General features: G+C 40.6%; 2 protein-coding genes and 1 long non-coding RNA gene across 5 annotated transcripts; 2 read left to right on the forward strand and 1 right to left on the reverse strand.

Moving 5' to 3' along the window:
- The first annotated feature begins 21 nt into the window (after positions 1-21).
- Positions 22-11,772, forward strand: LOC134178601 (acid phosphatase type 7-like). Of its 2 annotated transcripts, XR_009969648.1 has the most exons (16): positions 22-275; positions 990-1,080; positions 1,148-1,305; positions 1,365-1,440; positions 1,501-1,603; positions 1,775-1,963; positions 2,145-2,350; positions 4,758-4,960; positions 6,914-7,006; positions 8,826-8,981; positions 9,043-9,118; positions 9,176-9,278; positions 9,969-10,163; positions 10,351-10,556; positions 10,823-11,452; positions 11,531-11,772. XR_009969648.1 is itself a non-coding variant. In XM_062645478.1 (15 exons), exons 1-15 carry the CDS (start codon positions 54-56, stop codon positions 11,002-11,004), a joined length of 2,259 nt encoding a protein of 752 aa, XP_062501462.1. In that variant the 5' UTR covers positions 22-53; the 3' UTR covers positions 11,005-11,772. The 2 variants fall into 2 exon arrangements, 1 of the variants encoding a protein (XP_062501462.1); XM_062645478.1 differs by having other exon boundaries at positions 10,823-11,772.
- Positions 3,226-4,631, reverse strand: LOC134178602 (uncharacterized). Its single transcript, XR_009969649.1, has 3 exons — positions 4,372-4,631; positions 3,970-4,313; positions 3,226-3,906 (listed from the first exon to the last, which is right to left on the reverse strand). It is a non-coding gene; the product is annotated as an uncharacterized LOC134178602 (long non-coding RNA).
- A 145-nt stretch (positions 11,773-11,917) lies between the features above and the next one.
- Positions 11,918-20,003, forward strand: LOC134178916 (uncharacterized). 2 transcript variants are annotated; one of them, XM_062645828.1, is made up of 15 exons: positions 11,918-12,028; positions 12,104-12,159; positions 12,223-12,310; positions 12,372-12,430; positions 12,517-12,664; positions 13,530-13,779; positions 17,871-17,981; positions 18,039-18,101; positions 18,168-18,215; positions 18,282-18,407; positions 18,693-18,769; positions 18,842-19,013; positions 19,111-19,287; positions 19,359-19,464; positions 19,536-20,003. In XM_062645828.1, exons 1-15 carry the CDS (start codon positions 11,928-11,930, stop codon positions 19,736-19,738), a joined length of 1,785 nt encoding a protein of 594 aa, XP_062501812.1. In that variant the 5' UTR covers positions 11,918-11,927; the 3' UTR covers positions 19,739-20,003. The 2 variants fall into 2 exon arrangements, with proteins under 2 accessions (XP_062501812.1, XP_062501814.1); XM_062645830.1 differs by lacking the exons at positions 11,918-12,028; positions 12,104-12,159; positions 12,223-12,310; ... (1 more) ...; positions 12,517-12,664; positions 13,530-13,779 and adding exons at positions 15,148-15,297; positions 15,365-15,423; positions 15,491-15,578; ... (1 more) ...; positions 15,792-15,948; positions 16,474-16,684.
- Positions 20,004-20,146: the final 143 nt, after the last annotated feature.

Genomic DNA, 20,146 nt, shown 5'->3' on the forward strand with positions numbered 1-20,146 from the left:
TCATTGTCACGCGCAACATGACCTACTACCTTTTCTATTCCGCTGTTCTCCCTATGATATTTGCTTTGCAAGGTCCGGAACAGATCCACATGTCGTATGGCTACGAGCCAAACGAGATGGTCTTCATGTGGTCTACTGATGAAAGTTCCTCGTCTGTTGTCCATTACAGCCCTGCAAACGATTCTACACAAATAAAAAGGCAAGAGGGAGAGTCCTGGCGATTTACCTATGGAAATCCAGATGGGCTGCAGTATATGCATCGAGTTCGTCTAACTGTGAGTGCATCAGAGTGGCCATATAGCAGCTACTAAAAAAAAGTCCGTTCATGCATTAGATGGACTGAGGAATTCAGCGCGTAGCAGGACTATAGTATGGGTTTCCGAGGTCTAATTGATATCGATGGACAGCTCTTGAAGAGCTTAATTCAATTATAATAATCATATATTTCTTGCCATGAACAGAAGACCAGCATAAGCAACTTTCGGAATTGTAATAAGTTAGCGGGTGGAGACAAGCTTAATCAGATCAATCTAGAGACAACCCCCAGTGAGATAACTCTTTATCAAACTAAGAAGGGGTGTAACAAAATACTAATGACGCAAACAATTAGAAACTCATTTAGAGTACAAGCAAGCATTTATTGATTTCCTGTGGCTTGCATTTGATCTTCGTCATAGCTCTCTGTGGAATCAAACTCACCAGCATCTGACTCTTCGTTAGGGTTTACTTCAATCACCATATCTAGTGGTTTGCGTCCTTGTGACAACACACGCAAGAATGCAATCAGTCTACGATAGCTTCCTATACAAACATAACATCCGGCTTTCTTGATAATCTGTTAGCTAAGGTCCAACCCTCAGGCACGAGTCCATCTAATTCGTGAACAGACTTTTTTTTTAGTAGTCATTGTTGTCATTGTTGTCGCCGTCATTGTTGTCGCACAGTGGCGTTGTGATTACCAGTATCTAACTGCGTTGTGTACGTGATAGGATCTTGATCCTGGTCAGGAGTACATCTACCGTGTGGAAAGTAATGGGCAGTTCAGCCAGTATTACACATTTACTGCCATGAGAACTGACAAGGGAAACTGCATGGATTATTCATTTAAACTATTACCAGGCATCTTTGTGATTATTATTTTCCTCATAGGATTGGGCTCCACAGTTTATTATGTATGGAGATATGGGACGTCACTGTGGAGCTCCAATTTTACCTCGTCTACAGATTGAAGTAAAAGACCCAGAAAACGCAGCAATAATTCATGTTGGAGATATTGCTTATAATTTGGAATCAGATGGAGGAAAAGTAAAGAATCTCTTACTGCATGGTTGCATCACTGTATTTTGCAGTTCTACGTTGTGTAGAATGGTGATGCATTTATGAACAGGATACAGAATCTTGCTGCATTCATTCCATACATGACAGCTGTAGGCAACCATGGTAGACAATGATGATTGAGATTTGATGACATATCATTACTGAATCGAATGTTTGTGTTAGATATGCATTGTAATGCCAGCCATTATCAAAACCGATTTACAATGCCTACAGATGGTAATCCCTTTTGGTACAGCTTTGATATCTCTGTGATACACTTCATTAGGTATGACAGTACTTAACAGAAACACATTTTTACCGTATTGAGTTGCACTCTTCTTAGAGCTGTAGAATAGCATTTAATTAACCATACAATGCAAGTCAATCAAATAGAGACAGTTACACACAAGTTTCTCAGTAACCATAAACTTACCTTTGCTTGTTTTCTATTTTGTAGTTATTCAACAGAAGTTTATTATTCTAAGGGAGCAACCGAACAGCTAGCATGGCTAAAAGAAGACCTTGCCAAGGCCAACAAAAACCGTGACAAGCAACCTTGGGTCATTGCGTATGGCCATCGGCCAATGTATTGCTCCAACGTTGACCACGATGACTGCACAACTCCAAAGAGTATAATTCGAGCTCAGTAAGTGCAACATGGATATCTTGTTTTATCTGAATGTATGGTTCTGGCTGTGAAATATTATAGTCAATTTAGTAGAAACGTTGAGGAAAGATTATTGCAGCTGCAACATCATATGGCTGTAGCATATGTATTATGTATTTGCGGCACTGCTATTGTTTGCTCGTATGGTTATTTGTTTTAGTTTGGAAACCCTGTTTTACGAGAATGGTGTCGATGTCATTATTCAAGGCCACGAACATTCATATGAACGACTATGGCCTGTATACAATGAAACAGTAACGGGAAAAAACTACATTAATCCCAGAGCTCCGGTGCACATCATTTCTGGAGCAGCTGGATGCAATGAAATTTTGGGAATTTGTTTGGATCCAATCCTGGGACCTAAAGGTGAGATACATAACATTGTCCAATGCTGCTTGTGTGGTAAAATTTTTCACACTGTGTTTGCTTGTCTGTCTTCACCCACTTACATACACCCTTTATGATAATCACAAACAATTTTCAAGTTGTTTCAATGATTGAAGTTATTTTCATCTAACAGCCAGTAATAATTACTGCAATGGAACTATTTAATCATCTATTCTTTGTTTGAAGTTGTTTGCTGTTGTGATAAACATACTGCTTCAATAGTGTAACTTTTGGATTCTCAGGTCCTTGGTCTGCCTTTCGCTCATGGTTCCCTGGTCTTTATGGTTACGGTCTTTTGAAAGCTCAAAATGCAACTCATTTACACTGGAAACAGAGGCTAGCACTAGAAGGGTGGCAGGAAGATGCGATTTGGATTGTGCAGGAAAACCATGGTCCATTCAACAGTAATGGCAAATGAACATAGCCATATGACATCTGAATTGTTCAGTTCAGTTCAGCTCAATTGGTAGCTGTAGGACACATCCAAGTCCATTGTTACACTACTATAGGCTATCTACTAAAAAATTGACCTATTCATTCATGTATGGAATGGGCTTCCTAGGACGTACAATAATAGACGATATTGGGGGGGAGCGGAGCTTCTAGAGCATGCGCAATCTCGAGGGTAACACGCACCTTTCACCCATATTGCTGACACAAAGTCCACGTTTCCGGGTCTGCTTCTGAACCGTAGATCACCTTGCCGTTGACTAGGCTTTGTAAGTAAGTTCACTACTTACTATTTTGTGCATCTTGTGAGAGACTTTGCCTGCGTAGAGACGCGTAGGAAGCCATTTCTTGAGTATGGCTTCTTGAGGGTAAGAGACTGCTGTTCAAGCTGAAGGCGCCTGATTCACATTCTGAACAGATATACGTGGAGTGGAAGCACAGACTACTCATTGCCTAGAGATGAATTAGTTTTGGCAAGTGAAATCATGCCACCTGGGAACCCATTTCAAGTAACCAGACATGTAGGCGTTCCGCGTTGTTTCTGGGCAGTCTAGCTTGCTTCTGTATATGTGTGATTGGCCAAGTCGAAGTTCTTACTGTGATAACTTGCACTCGATAGGTACACTGACGCGGACCAGAGTACAGTACACGTACTCTGTAGTCTGTTTACAATTAGCTCTGCAGTCTACAAGTCCCAGCAACAGTTTATGTCTAAAGTAACACAACACATACGCACTATTCCATAGCTGTAATGTCTAAATCAGAAAGCAGAGGCTGTTCTACCTCATCTGCAGTTGATCAAGACATGTATATAGTAGTGATCTCAAAATTGAAGATGTTAGTTGTCAAAAATGTCACTGAGGCGCTAAAGCTGATGGTTTACGTCCGATAATTGAACAGCAAGCAAATGAAATAGTGGAACTTCAAAGCAAGATCAGAGTTCTCGAGCAAGACCTTGCATCTGCAGAGTCTGGGTTGCAAGGAAAGGCATTCTCATGATAAAATCAAGTCTTACACAGGTTTTGTGTAGAGAAATGTACTTGATACAGTGTGGAGTTCGACTGAAAGCAGCCAAGACAATTTCTCTGTATACCAAACAAAGAATCAGACCAAGGCACATCAAGTGATGTGTAAGCTCATGAGCTCACCGCCTTCCATGACGAGTTGGATACGCTAGACAAACTTTTGCTGACTCTAGTTCGACAAGATACATAGTTTCACAGTTCCACAGTTCGAGTAGTTCGCTAGATGGGGGAAAAGTAGTCCTAGTTTCAGCCACACAGACAGTGACAGTGCGGCACGTTCGGTTACCCCGAATGGGTTCCCCTACCACAAAATCTTCATCTGACAAAACTTCCATCACTAAGCAATGAGTAGTCTGTCTTTCCACTCCACGTGCATCTGTTCAGAGTGTGAATCAGACGACTTCAGCGTGAACAGCAGTCTCTTACCCTCGAGAAGCCGTACTCAAGAAATGGCTTCCTACGCGTCTCTACGCAGGCAAAGTCTCTCACAAGATGCACGAAATAGTAAGTAGTGAACTTACTTACAAAGCCTAGTCAACGGCAAGATGATCTACGGTTCAGAAGCAGACCCGGAAACGTGGACTTTGTGTACAGCAAGATCGGCGAAAGGTGCGTGTTACCCTCGAGATTGCGCATGCTCTAGAAGCTCCGCCCCCCGAATATACAAATCGATTTACGTATGACGTACATCTTATTATGATAATTATTTAGCAAATCAATTTACGTATAGCTGCTACTGTAGACGACAAACACTCAGCCGACAACTAATGCTCTGCCGACATATTGTAAGAACGTGTACATGTCTTAATTTGCACGTGTTGTGCACGTGCAACAGGTTATTACACGCGCAACGATGACTTACTACTTCGTTTTCTTTTCCACTGTTCTTCCTATGATATTTGCTCTGCAAGGTCCGGAACAGATCCACATGTCGTATGGCTACGCGCCGAACGAGATGGTCTTCATGTGGTCTACTGATGAAAGTTCCTCGTCTGTTGTCCACTACAGCCCTGCAAACGATTCTACACAACTAAATCGGCAAGAGGGAGAGTCCTGGCGATTTACCTATGGAAATCCAAAAGGACTGCAATACATGCATCGAGTTAATCTAACAGTGAGTTAGCAAAGTTGCAATATGTGTACCGGAGCATGCTGGGATCGCGCATCATAATTATTAATTAATTAAATAAATTATGTAGCTATGAGAAACGGGCTCGTTGTTCGAACACCTGCGAAGTCAACAGCGCGATTTGAGACCCTGTTTGGGAAGAGGAAAGTTGCATGGTGAACGCCATGCTAAGCCGGAAGTGGCAACTCAACTACGCACTGCAACACCGTTGAGTCGACACACCACTAGACGCCTTTCTCACTAGAAGCTTATCTACCGTGCTATCATCGTACAGTGTTGTCAGAAAACTAGATTCTTTGAGACGGCCGTGTGCTCATATCTACAAATGCCACTTGTTGTAATCACCTTGCATTACCGTTGATGGTAACGCCAGAATCGGCAGTGACTGTAAATGTAAGGCTACTGTACACTGTACAACTTGTCAAACTACTTGCTAGCGTATTCTACTGTGTAGCTTCTGGCTAATTAATTAAATGTTGATCTGTCTCGAAAAGAATTGTCTGATGTAATACACAACGCATGTCTATATCACAGCAACAAATTAGACTACTAAACATGTCTAGTACAGTATATATTCAGGTAATGACTGTGCAACAATTAGTCAACTAATCAATTAATTTAATAACTATCTATTAATAATAAACTGCAGTTACATGCCTTTATAATTATTGGAAAATTGATCTTATTTGCATATACTTGTAGTACATACTCACTATTCCTCTAGTAAGAGACTCTCTCTGATGAATTTATGGTTGTGTGATAGTGATATTTTGATAATAATTAATACTATGAGTGATTATTGTTCACATTTGTGACACAAGCAAGACTTTGGGTTGATTTGATTTCAAGGGCAGCCACTACCCCTGTTTCAACTCTTCTTTCAATTTTCTGGATCTCTGCAGTGGTACCACATCTAGCACAAGAGTGGCAATCTCTTCCAGGATGAACAGTTTCTCCACTTTTTCCCTTCCCCATATTAGATGCTTATATGCAGAGTAGGTATTCTAATGCATGAACAAACAGTTCAGCCTCTACACCTCTTCAACATCAATCCCCTTGGCTAGTTATGACTCCTTATATTATCAAAACACTTACAACTATCAGCAAACTCGAAAATCAATTTGACAAAGTTACAGAAGAACAGAACAAGAGAACACTAAGAACTCATACTACAATTGCAAAGAAGTAAAGGAATACCGTAACTCGTTGAAAACAGCACTCAGCGCAAAGAAATCTCAACAGAGTAGCCATATTCCACCTTATAAGACTGCTGAGGCGCAGAACTGTGGTTTCTACTTGACAATTCTTACTCCCATTACTGCACAGTGCGTCAAGTTTGGGGTCAGAAACCTCCCGTATTTGTAGCTGCACACCAGATTTTAGAATGCAGTAAAACGCGATCACATGCCCTCTTTACAATTTACTAGGTTGTTGGTGAAAAAACGCCAAGAGACGGCAGTGTGCTCAAAAACTAGCGAGACGCTACCACGTGATTAGTCGCAAATACGCCAGTCTATCGTCAGTTTTATTGGTTAATTAAGACTTAGCCAATATGTTGTCCTTTACGTGCACATCTTCTACAGACAGTGATCTTCGTCCTAGTGTCCTTTCCAGTAGATTTCCAAACGCAACCACCCCTAGAAAGGCGAAAAGTTCCTGGATATGAATATATTTTAGCCTCGCCCCCGCAAAATCAAGCCTTGGCTGACGGACTGCTTCGGTTTGCGTGACTTACTTATTGTGTGCGTGCGTGCGTGCGTGTCTGTCTGTCTGTCTGCGTGCGTGCGTGCGCGCCCGCATGTGTGTGTATGTGTGTAAAGGTGACAACTCACCTTCGGCTACTATAACCAGTAGTTAGTTAATTAATTAATTAATTAATTAATTTATTGTGTGGCTTAGTGTTGTGCTGTTACAGTGTAACTGTGTTGTCTGTGATAGGATCTTGATCCTGGTAAGAAGTATATCTACTGTGTGGAAAGTAATGGACAGTTCAGTCAATATTACACATTTACTGCCATGAGAACTGACAAGGTCATGTCTTAGATACATCTATCACTAGGTACATGTACCAGTTGTAGAGATTGCTCTGTTCCATATGTTTATTTAAAGGAGAGCTGTGTGTGTGTGTGTGTGTGTGTGTGTGTGTGTGTGTGTGTGTGTGTGTGTGTGTGTGTGTGTGTGTGTGTATGGGGGGAGGCGGCGCAGTGGAACAGTTGTTAGAGCATTGGTGATGACATCCAGGATCTTGTATGCCATGATGAGGGTTGAAGGTTCGATCCTGGTGGAGTGCAGTTTCCTTGAGCTAGGAACTCACCCACACTTGCTTCTCTCGACTCAGGAGTATAAATGAGTACCTGGTCATTGACTGGGGTGGACAGGACCGCTGGCTTGGCAGCAACATCATGCAGCAGACAGGTACGTGTGGGCCTTGGTGTCCAGTCCCAGAGCTGCACCATTGTCAGTGCCCCTGAATGACTCTGGCCAAGCTCCAGGTGGATTGTAGCGCATGGAGGCCCTGTCTCTAGAGGCAGGGGGAGCTATCTCCACAACTGACCTCAAGGTCGACGTCGAAAGATGCGGAGGGCTTAAGGTACGTGTGCGTGCGTGCGTGCATGCGTGCGTGCACGTGTGTGTAGTCCTACGCAGCCAGCCACTTCCCTTTTGCAAAAGGGGAGGGGCTGGCTGCACGAGTGTGTGTGTGTGTGTGCATGTGTTGTGTGTTGGTACACATCTCTAAAACGGTGAGTCACAGCTCTACCAAATTTCGCTCTTGCATGCTGATCTAATCATTGTAAACAGTGATGGTGTCGTCCCAAATTTTTGTTGGAATGACACAATTTTTACTGATTCAACTGCCTTGTCTCGTGCTCAAATTTTGTAGCGCAGCATATCAGATTTTTGTTGAATCTGAAATGCCCCTTTCTGCCGTCAAACGGTACACATGCAGCATGTCGTTCAGGGCCGTAGGAGCCGGTCCGGCTGGTTCGGCCATGGACCACTTTTTCTAGAGTGAACCTTCACCCGAGGCTTATTTCAGAGCCGTAGGAGCTCGTCCTGTCGGTCTGTTTTTGGCCGAACCCTCTTTCAAAGACTGTACTTCCAACAGTCGACAATTGCCTGAAACTTTCTGTTGGAAATGTAGGTGATTAAATAACTAATATATTTACAGTTAAAACGAGCGTAATACACTAAGGCATCTTAATTACTATTTCAGTGTCCTGAGGTCATCACGTAACCATATGTTACAGTACTTGTTGGTAAACGAGAGGAATTATTCCAGAACTCATTGTGCAATACACTAGCTAGGTAATTTATACCAGTGTATGCTGGAAGACTGCTCTTTTGGCGTGCTATCTTTTGGACCACGCCATTTAGCGCGCGTTAGAGTGGACCACTTTAAAATGCTTGTTACTAGCCTTGACGTTTATTACTAAGGTTTTTAGCAATGTGGGTAGGGTTTTTAAGTATATTTGGGTTCTTCAAAAACAGACCTATCCCTACATACCTTCTTTCTTCTGTGTAATTACCTTTGAATTATAGAATAGCTGCTACGTTTTCTACACTTGTTGCAATGGCAGCAACATCTTAAACTAATGACATTCAACAGGAATCTCAAAGTAGTTGTATGATCAGACATATATCTGGAATTTGTGTTACTGCTACATGCAGGAATTTGTGTTAATTTTCCCGGGCAAAAACCGGCATATCAGCTACTACATTTATTTTACAGTATTATAAATCATACTGCAGTAGTTGATTTATAATACTGTATTTCTTTGAAAGAATTTTGTGGTGTTCATTTGGCAAGGTGAGTGTGGGCAGTTACTACAACAAAATTGGTTGTTTTTAGGACTGGACTCCACAGTTTATTATGTATGGAGATATGGGACGTCACTGTGGAGCTCCAATTTTACCTCGTCTAAAAATAGAGGCGAAAGACCCAGAAAACACAGCAATAATTCATGTTGGAGATATTGCTTATGATTTGCACTCAGATGGAGGAAAAGTAATGAATCTCTTGCTGGTCATGGTCACAGCAACAGTGTTTGCAATTATACATTTTGTAGAATGGTGATGCATTTATGAACAGGATTCAAGATCTTGCTGCGTTCATTCCATACATGACAGCTGTAGGCAACCGTGGTAAACAGTGAGGAGATTTGATAATATTACACTGATGAAATTGAGTGTTTATGTTAGATTCGGACTACAATGCCAGCCATTATCGAAATCGATTTTCAATGCCTACGTATGGTAATCCTTTCTGGTACAGCTTTGATATCTCCATGATACACTTCGTTTGGTATGCAATTCTTAGTATGAACACATGTAGCAGTTATTGGATTGTAGTCTGTGATTATGCATGGTATAAATAGTTTAATAGCAGATGAATAATTATGATGGACAAGACCTTGGCTGCTCCTGTATTAGGTGTTTTACCATAATAAAGTAGCAGGCTTAGGATTTGAAATAATCAATGATTTTTTATTAGAAACAATCTATTTGCTGAAAACGTGCTTTCATTGGTCTATTATTGTTCAAATTGTAAGTATGTGAAGTAGAATAATTAGCTTCAAGAGGAACTGCATATGCAGTGCAAAGAAAATTTAGTCATAGTAGTTGTAGTAGTACAGCTAGTGTAGTAGCTAGACTAGAGAGACTTAATTAGTACAATGTGGTCATGCTGTATGTAGATATAATATAGTCATGATTGAGCTGGCCAACTGACCTCATAAAAATCGCTAGTAGGGTTTAAAGCAATGTTTTTTTCAAAACAAGGTTTTTGGATGATTCTAAAGCTAACAGGTATCATTAAAGGGAGTATACAGCAAAATTGAAGTTCTAGTAACCAAGGTATTGTCTCAAATAATGAAATGTATTTGTTATTCTTGCTTTAATTGTAGCTAAATATATAAATATAGTGGGTTAACATTTTACATGGCAAGAGATTCTCAGCAACCATGAACTTACCATATTTCTTGTCTATTTGTAGTTATTCAACGGAAGTTTATTTTACTTTATCTGAAGGGGCATCCGAACAGCTAGCATGGCTAAAAGAAGACCTTGCCAAGGCCAACAAAAATCGTGACAAGCAACCTTGGGTCATTGCATATGGCCATCGGCCAATGTACTGCTCCAACCTTGACCACAATGACTGCACAACTCCAAAGAGTATAATACGAGCTCAGTAAGTGCAGCACAAATGGTTTAATTAACTTGAATTTATGTATGGTTACTGGTTGTGGAAAATATTATAGTCAATTTGTAGAAATGTTGAGGAAAGCTAGACTATTGCAGCTGTAGCATCAGCATGGATGTAGCATAAGTATTTCGCAGCACTGCTTTTGTTGCTTATATGATCATTTGTCTTGTAGTTTGGAAACCCTGTTCTATGAGAATGGTGTCGATGTCATTATTCAAGGCCACGAACATTCATATGAACGACTATGGCCTGTATACAATGAAACAGTAACGGCAAAAAACTACATTAATCCCAGAGCTCCGGTGCACATTATTTCTGGAGCAGCTGGATGCAATGAATATTTTGGAATTTGTGTAAATCCAATGCTGGGACCTAAAGGTGAGATACATAACCTTGTCCAGTATGCTGCTCGTGTGTTAATTGTGTCATGCAGTGTTTGCTTGTTGCTTGCATGTCTTCACCCATTTACACCCTGTATGATAATCACAATCAATTTTCAAGGTGTTTCAATGATTGAAGTTATTTCCATGTCACAGCCAGTAATAATTACTGTAATGGAACCATTTAATCATCTATTCTTTATTTGCAGTCATTTTCTAGTATGATATGTTTACTGCTTCAATCGAGTAACTTTTGATTCTCAGGTCCTTGGTCTGCCTTTCGCTCATGGTTGCCTGGTCTTTATGGTTATGGTCTCTTGAAAGCTCAAAATGCAACTCATTTACACTGGAAACAGATGGTAGCGTTAGAAAGGAAGCAAGAAGATGCAATTTGGATAGTGCAGAAAAACCACGGTCCATTCAACAGTAATGGCGTATATATATAATCATGGGCAAATGACATTTGGCTTGGTAGAAGAAGTGTTGGATTTGCTTTCTGGTGAATGAGTTGTAGTGGAGTATGTGTTCATTCAAAAAAATAAATTAATGCTGGCAGTCGTAGAAATACGTAGCTAAGAAGTCAAGTGCAACATATATTTTAGTTTTAGAAAAATAGCTAGATTACTTGATTAATTGTAGGTATTCTATAGAGCTAATACAGTCTATATGATAATACAATTGTGCTTTTAATTAATTAATTAGACCAACTTTATTGATACCAAGTTTATAATTGGTTAGAATTACAAATCTATTACTCTAACATTCTGGAAGAACACATTGTCATTGCTTTATTGTGTTAGTTTACATTCATCTGAGAGTTTATTTTCAGTCGATCATGCTGTAGGTTGAGCTTTGAATTCTTTTTGTGCACTTGGTTATTTGGCACAGACCTAGGTGAGTTTGTTTCTTTGTTGGCCATGCAATTTCTAATACATTCATGATATTTCTAAATAAATTTTGAAATTGAAATAGGTGGTTTTCTACTTGGAGACGTCTGATTACTGGGCATGCGTAGACTGTTTACTGTCTGGCCTGTAAAATGGAATTACGGAAGTACGTGCAGAAGCTCTACAGTGTGTATGCCGTAGTTTATTGATTGGCCGCGACGGTTAGATGCATGCAACAAGGTCTGATCTACAGACCATGCAGCTAGCTTTTACTACTCGACTGTGTTTGCAAGAAACTAGTCTAGAGCAGGTCAGAACTGCAGAGTAAAAAAGATTGAACACTTTGACATTGCAAGTTGACCAAATCAGGTAGATTATTCCGGCTGTGCTGATTTGCATGCACTAATTGCATTTTACAACCTCTTCCGAGGGTGGCAAACATCGATCACTCTCTAGTTAGCGTAGACTACAAGATACTGAAAATGAGCGCCGATTTGCCTGCACGACGTGAGAGTCGTGATTTGATGCAACGACTTGATTTTCTCAGCCTGGCAGCAGAGGAAAGAGACGAGGAGACTTTGCAGTGAGTAAACAGAAGACTGCAGCAGCAGCTACGTACACGTAGATGCGATTGTTCGGGTGCTCTTTGCGATTGCAGATGGTTTGCTCGCTGGTTATTATCTTCTATCTCGCTGTTCGACGGTTTTTCTGACGGTATGACATTGCTGTTTTCGACGTGCGGGCATGATTTTCTGTGACAGTAGCTCGACATTACAGAGTTTGTAGGAGCTCTGTTGCGAACGGCTACTCTGCGGTTTATTGAACGAGGTCAAACAGTTTACAAGGAAAATGATAAAGATCACAGGTTGTACTTGTTTTTGAAGCGTGTCTTGGTGCTAGTGTTTGTAATTGTGCACGTAATCAAGGGGTTATGTTGTTTTGTCGGGGTGTCTGTCTGTCTACTCAACAAGAAAAAGCAAGCAAGGTTACTTACTTGATGTGGCTGTGGCATGTCTGTCTGTTTGTTGGTGCGTGACTTAGTAGTTACAAGGCTGTGACAACATATTGTAGGTCTGGAAGAACGCGGAGGAGGAAAAGGAACTCGGCCTTCTCAACTTGTACTTCGACAAGGCAGTGATAAATGGAAGTCAGCTGGTTTACCAAGATCTAGAACTACAGATCCCAATGAAATGTGTACAGTGTTCCGTCTTCGCTCAAGGTGGAGTTCACACTTTTATGTTTTAGTTGTATGTATGTATGTATATTATTGATTGGTATTCATAAGCGGTATCTAGATCTATTAATGGTAACTAATTAATAACATAAGAGGCGTGCTTCATTAATTTTGTATGGAAATTTAATACATAATACAGCGCAAGGCCAGAGCTATTAAAACACGATTTGTGTGCAACTGTAAGCAAAATGTAAAAGCAGCAATTTGAGCAAATTGGTTTATTAATTAAGTTAAGTTAATGATTTTCTAGTAATCACGTTGGGTGTCTACATTCATAGCTTGTATGCTCTGTACACAAGAGTTGTATGGTAAACAGGGATGGATACACAAATTTTGCCAAAGTTCGGTCTCGTAATGTTGCTAGATAGCTTTGTTTAATTAATTAAAGAATACAGATTTACCAGTCCTCTTGTTTCTAAAATAAAGTTAACCTTATTTTAACTACAGGTAACCTATTTGTGTAGGTGTGTATGAGTGGGCTATAGAGTGTAATATGATAAGTTTTGCGGTTGGGATGTTGGTTAGAAATATGCTGCAGTTTTTGCTGCAGTTTATAAATATGCTGCAGTTTATAAAAATATCTCATTTTCATCTTCAGCAGTGAGCATAATTTTTAAAATCTACGTATGCACAGAATGTGGCATTAAGAAAACATGCAAAAGATGCAGTTTTTACTGTTATTGTATGCTGTGTGCAAATACACTGTTTGACTGTTTCCATATGAACAATGGTTATGGACTCTAGACTGTCAATGAATTTATGAAACAAATTTATTTTACTGCTATTTTTAATTTGATGTAATTTGAATTACTTTGGAAAGTTATATTTACGTTATTGTATCTGTTTTTAGCAATCTGCATCGATCTTCTAGTGAGCCATTGGGGCTAGACAAACTTGCATTGATTTCAGCTTCATCTACTTGTGATGGCGATGGTAATGGTTGGAGAAGTTCTAGTCACAGAAAAAATTTAAAACTGAAACTGGATATTAGAGACAGTAGATCTACATCACCAAGTTGTCAATTGGCAGAAAAAGCAACTAGCCCTCAGAAAGGTGTCAGCCCTCTTGTACGAGTAGAGGATGGTGGAAGTATTGATAAGGTAGGATACAGGGACATAATTAATTGAAGTATGTGTAGTACTATCGACAACTCAGTCCATCATCATTACTAAAAGCTATGAGACAGATTAATACTTACTAAATCGCTAATGAATTAATTACAGTTTAATTGAGATGAATTTTTTGGGGTTTATTTACAGTAACTGCTGTCTACAATATTACATATCCCAATTCTTGTATACACATACTACATACTATACACAGCAAATTGCACTAGACTTGCTACTTTTTCATGTTTCATGTTTAAACTGTCAGATTCAGTCCTCACTAGCATAGAGACAGCTGCCACTAGTGCAAATTACTTTTTAATAACCAAATCAGCTCAGTTGCTACAAGGTGGTCAAGCTGTAAATACTGTAATTCATTTTACATTGTTGTCATAGCACGTCAGGCAGTGTTGGGCTTCCAAGGCTTCTGCGCAGAGAGCAACAGAGCCGTATTGGAGCGTAATATCCTCGGATCCTGTGCTTTGTTTACGTGTACATGTACACGTACTGTAGTAGAGTCGCGTAGCCGGACCCCTTTCCGTCACGTCATCCTTCCAGGCGAAATGGGGTCTGGTGAACAGGCTTTGATGTCGTTGTGTGCCGCGTAGCCAGAAATCGGCTATCTAAAGACCGGATTTAGTTTCCTAATTGAATGCTTCACTAAAGACCAGACTGGTATGCAAACAGTGCAATCCTATCTCATTAATTAATTAAGCTTCTCTTGTTTCGTAGAGAACAAGTCGACTACAGCTAGAGTCGTTGCTGTTTGTAAATCTGCATGTCTACAGCAACAATTAAACGCGGCCGCGGGAATGTTGACGTCGGCAGGCTCGACGTTGTACACGTACGTCTAGCGTTGTGCGCTCGTGTCACAACGGAGACTGAATGCGAACGCACTGAATGGATGCGAACGTACTCGATGCTGTTTGCTGTTTTGACGTCTAAAACGACCGCGGACAGTCCAGAGTGAGCGATATCTGGTCCTGGAATTGAAGGGTTTGGAGCTGATGTCATTGACACAAGATGAGTCGTCTTTCTGTGTTTGGTAATCATCTCACGTGTTTTGTGCATTACCTTACATCGAGTACGTTTGCATTCAGTCTCCGTTGTGACACAAGCGCACAAACGCTATGTACAAAGCTAGGTACGACGTCGATCGTGACAGATTGCCTAGGAGATGGAAGCCTAGCCTTTCGACGTCAACGTTCCCGGGGCGCGTTTAATTAATTGTTACTGTAGACATGCAGATTTGGAGCATGTTCACCAGACCCCATTTCGCCTGTAGAAACGTCTGGGATCCGAGGCTAAGAGTAATATATATGGCTCTGAGTAAGGCACATGTAAAAATAGGATCCTATTGATAATTCTTAGTCGTGGGCGTGGCAGATCGCACAATTTGTGTACACCGATTATGAGCGACCTTCTGGGATCACAGCATGGTGCAGATTTGTTAATGCAACGCAGTGCATTTCTGAGTCAGGCATATGAAGAAAGAGATGAGGAGACCCTGCAGTTAGTTTACAACTCCGGTTGTGTTGGAAGCACTAATCAAATTAGTTTGCGAATTTGTACGCGCTAGGGATTTTGTTCACTGGCTATTGTCTCGATGCAACTCTGCCTTGGACGGTGTTCCGAACGGTAAGAATCTACTTCCGCTTTGACCAGTGGGAGGTCAAGTCTAGTAGTGACGTTTTCCTGGTTGCAGAGTTTGTAGCCAGTTTGTTGCGAACAGCCACCCTGCTGGTCATTGAAAGAGGTCAAGCAGTCTACAAAGAGAATGACAAGAATTGCAGGTTCCCTTCTTTTGAAAGATGTAGCTGTTGAAAGAGTGTTGCGTGTAGATATAGTGTCTGCATGCATTCTATACAAAGGGCTTTCGTTGTCTTGTCGGGTTGCCTGTCTGCTTACACAACTGCAAAGACTAAGATAGGTTAGTTTTGCTGCTTTAATTAAGCGGCGGTATGTGTCATTGCTGCCTGTTGCTAAATTGTGTCTACAAATTGCAGGTCTAGGGGAACATAGAGGAGTAAAAGCAATCCAGTCTTCTCCACTTTTGGTTCGACGAGGTATTCAAAAGGGCAACTGGAACTCTTTAATGTCACTTTATACGCCAATAACCGCTTCAGACAACATTTGCAGTGTTGTGCCTTTTGGGTCACTAAGGTTGAGTTGAATTTGTTGTAGATTCTGCAATCTGTTGGTGACTCAGATCACTTGGAAGTAATTGTAGGAATGCAAGTAGTGTACAGCAATCCTTCTGTCAGATCCTTTGCTGGACAACATACTGTTCGTACTCTTGTCTGTACATAACAGCTAGATTTTAGTCTTGATTATCTGCAAGCCAAAAAACTATTTAGCTAGGCCAGATGTTAGCAGATATTTGTTTTGAGGCCAGCTGTTAGCAGATATTCATTTGGAAGAACAAGAATTGACAATTGAAGTTGCTGTAATTTTTTCTACCATCAGAATTATAATAGCTAAAGCAGGTGGAGGGATGCAAGAAGTTAGAATAGAATTTTACCAAGTAAGAGACTGTATACAAATTTAAACAGTATTTGGCTAGGGTCACTTGGCTAGGGTCACTTAGCTAGGATGACATAGTAGGTAGGTATAGGAGATGTGATCTGTGTGCCTCAGATTGCATAGCGAGCTGATATCATATATGACGTTGTTGTTTCTGCTTTCTAGCCATCTGCCGCGATCTTCTAGTGAGCCTTTGGGGCTAAACAAGTCTAATTTGATGTCGAGTTCGTCTACTACATTTGGTGGTAGGGATGACTGGCAGGGTTGTAGTAAAGGTTTAGGTCTGCGTTTGAGAAAGAGAAGCAGCAGACCCAGCTCACCAAGTTGTCCTGTCTCAGTCAGCTGTCTTGCAGACAAACATGCAAATGTTGATAAGGTGTTAAGAACATAAGTAATTGTTAATTCTAGCCTTTCTACTACAGATGTGTGTGCTGTTTGTTTCCTTGTCTGTCTATTTGTTTGTTGTTTGTTTATTGGTTTGTTTCTCTGTATTTAGTTACTTGTTTCTTTGCTTGCCTGTTTGTTTTTGTCTCTTGTGGTAGTGTGTTTACCTTATCGATCTGGGGTGGTCTTGTTGATATTTATGACTGTATTATATATTTTATTAATTTGGTTTGATGGGTCTGTTAAAGAACAATCAAGATAACAACATTATTGTGATGAGACTATCATATCGTAATAACATGAACTTTTACAAACAGCAATAGGTTTAATTAATCAGGCAAAGCTTAAGGTCAATAACTTTATATGGCGTAGCTGGTTGATGGCAAGAGTGCTTACTTCAGCTAGGTCGACTATTTTGGACCTTTGGCTCATGTTCATTTAGTGAAATGAATAAGAACTCATTGATAGGCATGAGTCAGTAATTTACAAAAAATGTGGGTTTTGGTGTTTCATGCTGTTGCTGTCCACCTATATATGCCATACGATTACTTTCTATAGATTACATTTGATGGATGTGACACAGGATGTTGATATGGCAAAGTATACAGCCGCTGAAGTTTGAGTGAAATGAACTTGGGCAGACTAGTAGACATAGTATATCTTGTTTGTATTTTCTAAACAGATTGGAGTAATACAAATAATTATGTGTGAAAGAACTGTTTTTGCTAACCAAATTTATACTCTCATCCAAGATGTGGCTTTACTTTACTTAATTGCAATGACTCTATCAAGTACACTGTACAAGTAGCTGACTTTTTCTTTAATGATTTTGTTGACAAACTTGGAGTGGATTGATTGTGATGTGAGTATAGGTTTCTTGAATTGATATTCAGTTGATACATTCAATTTGTCCATTTTGTAATGGAAAGAAATTGTCAGAAGAAATTTCTTATGTATTAAAGAGAGTTACTTTGGATTTTGATCTACTGGCTGGTCTATTTTATTATAACTTAACGTTACTTGCTATTTGGTTAAATAGGAATGACTTGAATTAATTACCAACAAGAGTTTCAGATCATAGAATTTAAGTGCATTAACTTAATATATTTTAATTCATTCTCAGTCTAATAACATCTAGAATCGAGGATGTCCTTGTCGAATATTTGTTTTATATTTAGACTCTCGGCAGTTTCCTTGGTCACATTGTTGAAGGCCAACTGTTCGGCGAGATGGCATTTTTTAATCCTAAAGTACCGCGTGACATGACAGTTCTTGCCAATGAAACAATGGTTAGTTGCTTGTTCTTTCCATAATAAGACTAAACAGGGTTAGTTCTCTTCGTTTAGGTGAGGCTTATGGTTATTGAGGGTTCAGACTTCTACATGGCTGCTCGTAAGTTCAAGAGAGAGGTGAGACATTTACGGTGGCCGGGAGCCATCAGTGCCTGTGCTGACTTTTCTAACTATGTATACTAGGATCTTCATGAGAAGACATCGTTTCTAGAAACAATCGACATTTTCAAGGTATCGAAGTGTCGTTTTTGATGCACGTGTGTGGTGGTCATTCTGTGGCTTTGGAACTTATTGAAGGACTGGGACTGGTCCTTGAAGTTTCATCTTGCCCACAGTTTGGAAAAGGAAAGATCTAGTTTGGATCGATATCTTGTACGTGAAGGTGATCCAGCCGCATACATCTACTTTATTGAGTCAGGCCAGGTGAGTTAACCGTTGAGTAATATTAGGACTGATTCATTCTTCAGATTGTCTCTTGTCTCTGTGAGCGTACAGAAGGCGCAGAGTGATTTAGCAAGACAATTTGCATACCGCACAAACAGCAATACACGCATACCCATAGTCCCGTCATACCTTTCCTATTGGTGTTTAGACATTTCCTAAAGTATACTGTTCTTACGTTCAACTACTACACTGTCATTGTCATGTCTGCTTTGGAAGCATGCAGAACGTAAGGTAATGTATTCCTGTTGTCTGACTTTATTGTAGGCAGTTCTAGAGATGCAGACAGAAGTTCAGTCGTCACTTCCTGATTTACCGTCCAAGAAACTTCAGAAGAGCCGAAGGTTTTCCATCAGTCTAGAGTTACATCCGTTAGTTCTTTACAGAGTCGGTGCATTGTTTGTGTGTTCTCACAGGAGCACGGTAAAAGAATTGGCTCGATTACAACCCAAATCCGTCTTTGGTCTCGAAGAGATGTTGGATGAGTTGAAAACGTACAGAAGGTCATTACGAGCTTGCGAGCAAGTGACTATGCTACGAATACCGATGCAAAGGCTACGGTCAGCAATAGAAAAGTATCATCCCGAGGTTGGACATTTATTTACTAACGGGCTTGTATCTTGGTTTTTGTCTGTGGTGTACGTCTTATTCACTGTCGTCTGTCTCCATTCGTTTACGTTTGTAGACGTTGGGATATATTGGTTTGATGGTGAAACAGCACGAGGACTTTCATAATGCCCGTATCGACTCTATCGACAATGTCAGTGGAATGCGCAAAGGCAGCAGAGGCGTTGCCAACGTATCAGAAAAGAAAGAATACGGACGTTACTTTCCGAAATTCGCACAATCTGTTGGACGTGACGTAAATGCTCGGTTTTTACTGATTTTTCGCAGTCGTTGCATGTTGTTGTCTTTGATGGTGTGTTAATACAGATGCCAAGTAGTCCATTTGTGTCTTCTCAACGGTCTCTCTTCAGTAATACATCACGCTCCAAACCCAACAGTCCTCTTGTAGGAAGGAGGAGACCACCCGAGCTGGGTAAATATAGTCAAAGCCTAAAAGCGCATGCAGCTAGTGACTGTGTTGTTTTCTTTCCTATCCATGTTTAGCTATAGAAAACGTGTTGGGAGACGGTGCATTGAGTAGTCGCTCGCTGCCAAATATTGTTGACTACATGAAACAGACAGAGAAACGAGCGACGTTCTCGTACTCACCCGTGGCGACCAGGAAACTGTTCGATAAATTCGCACGATCATTCGATCATGATCCACGGGATCTACCGTCTCCTGACGGAAGACTGAGGCTACACTGACAGTTGGCGGAGTGGGTGTGATGACAGTTTGTAAATAGAGTTTGTATACCGTACGTATATACATGTACATACACTATCATCAGCCTTTTTTACTATATGGGAGACGCTCACTTTACTGTGATCTTGTATGCATGCAAACATGCATGCTACCAAATTATACGATATCTGCGACATTTCTTAATTAACTTGGCACGCCATTTTCGTGGATCGAATCTGTGGTTGTGTGCATGTAATACGGTGCTCGTAATGAAAAGTGTGTTAGAAAGCGGAAGAAGTGTGTGCGGTTACTGTGAAGATGGCGCGGGGTTATCCGGAAGAAGCGCGGGCCAAATACGTGGCCACGCCATATTCACATGTCTGTCGATACCTCTGTGGCGTCGTTACGTAATGAGCGTTTGTTGTGTACTC

Source organism: Corticium candelabrum, chromosome 4 (genome assembly GCF_963422355.1).
Source record: "Corticium candelabrum chromosome 4, ooCorCand1.1, whole genome shotgun sequence".
NCBI classification, from domain to species: domain Eukaryota; kingdom Metazoa; phylum Porifera; class Homoscleromorpha; order Homosclerophorida; family Plakinidae; genus Corticium; species Corticium candelabrum.

Bases quoted from the DNA above. Each gene is read 5' to 3' on its own strand.
- LOC134178916 (XM_062645828.1), top strand. From the start codon at position 11,928: ATGAGCGCCGATTTGCCTGCACGACGTGAGAGTCGTGATTTGATGCAA. The intron at 12,431-12,516 runs GTTACTTACTTG...AACATATTGTAG, and splicing joins AACAAGAAAAAGCAAGCAAG to GTCTGGAAGAACGCGGAGGA. The intron at 12,665-13,529 runs GTGGAGTTCACA...ATCTGTTTTTAG, and splicing joins GTGTTCCGTCTTCGCTCAAG to CAATCTGCATCGATCTTCTA.
- LOC134178601 (XM_062645478.1), top strand. From the start codon at position 54: ATGATATTTGCTTTGCAAGGTCCGGAACAGATCCACATGTCGTATGGC. The intron at 4,961-6,913 runs GTGAGTTAGCAA...TGTCTGTGATAG, and splicing joins TGCATCGAGTTAATCTAACA to GATCTTGATCCTGGTAAGAA. The intron at 9,119-9,175 runs GTAAACAGTGAG...TGTTTATGTTAG, and splicing joins GACAGCTGTAGGCAACCGTG to ATTCGGACTACAATGCCAGC.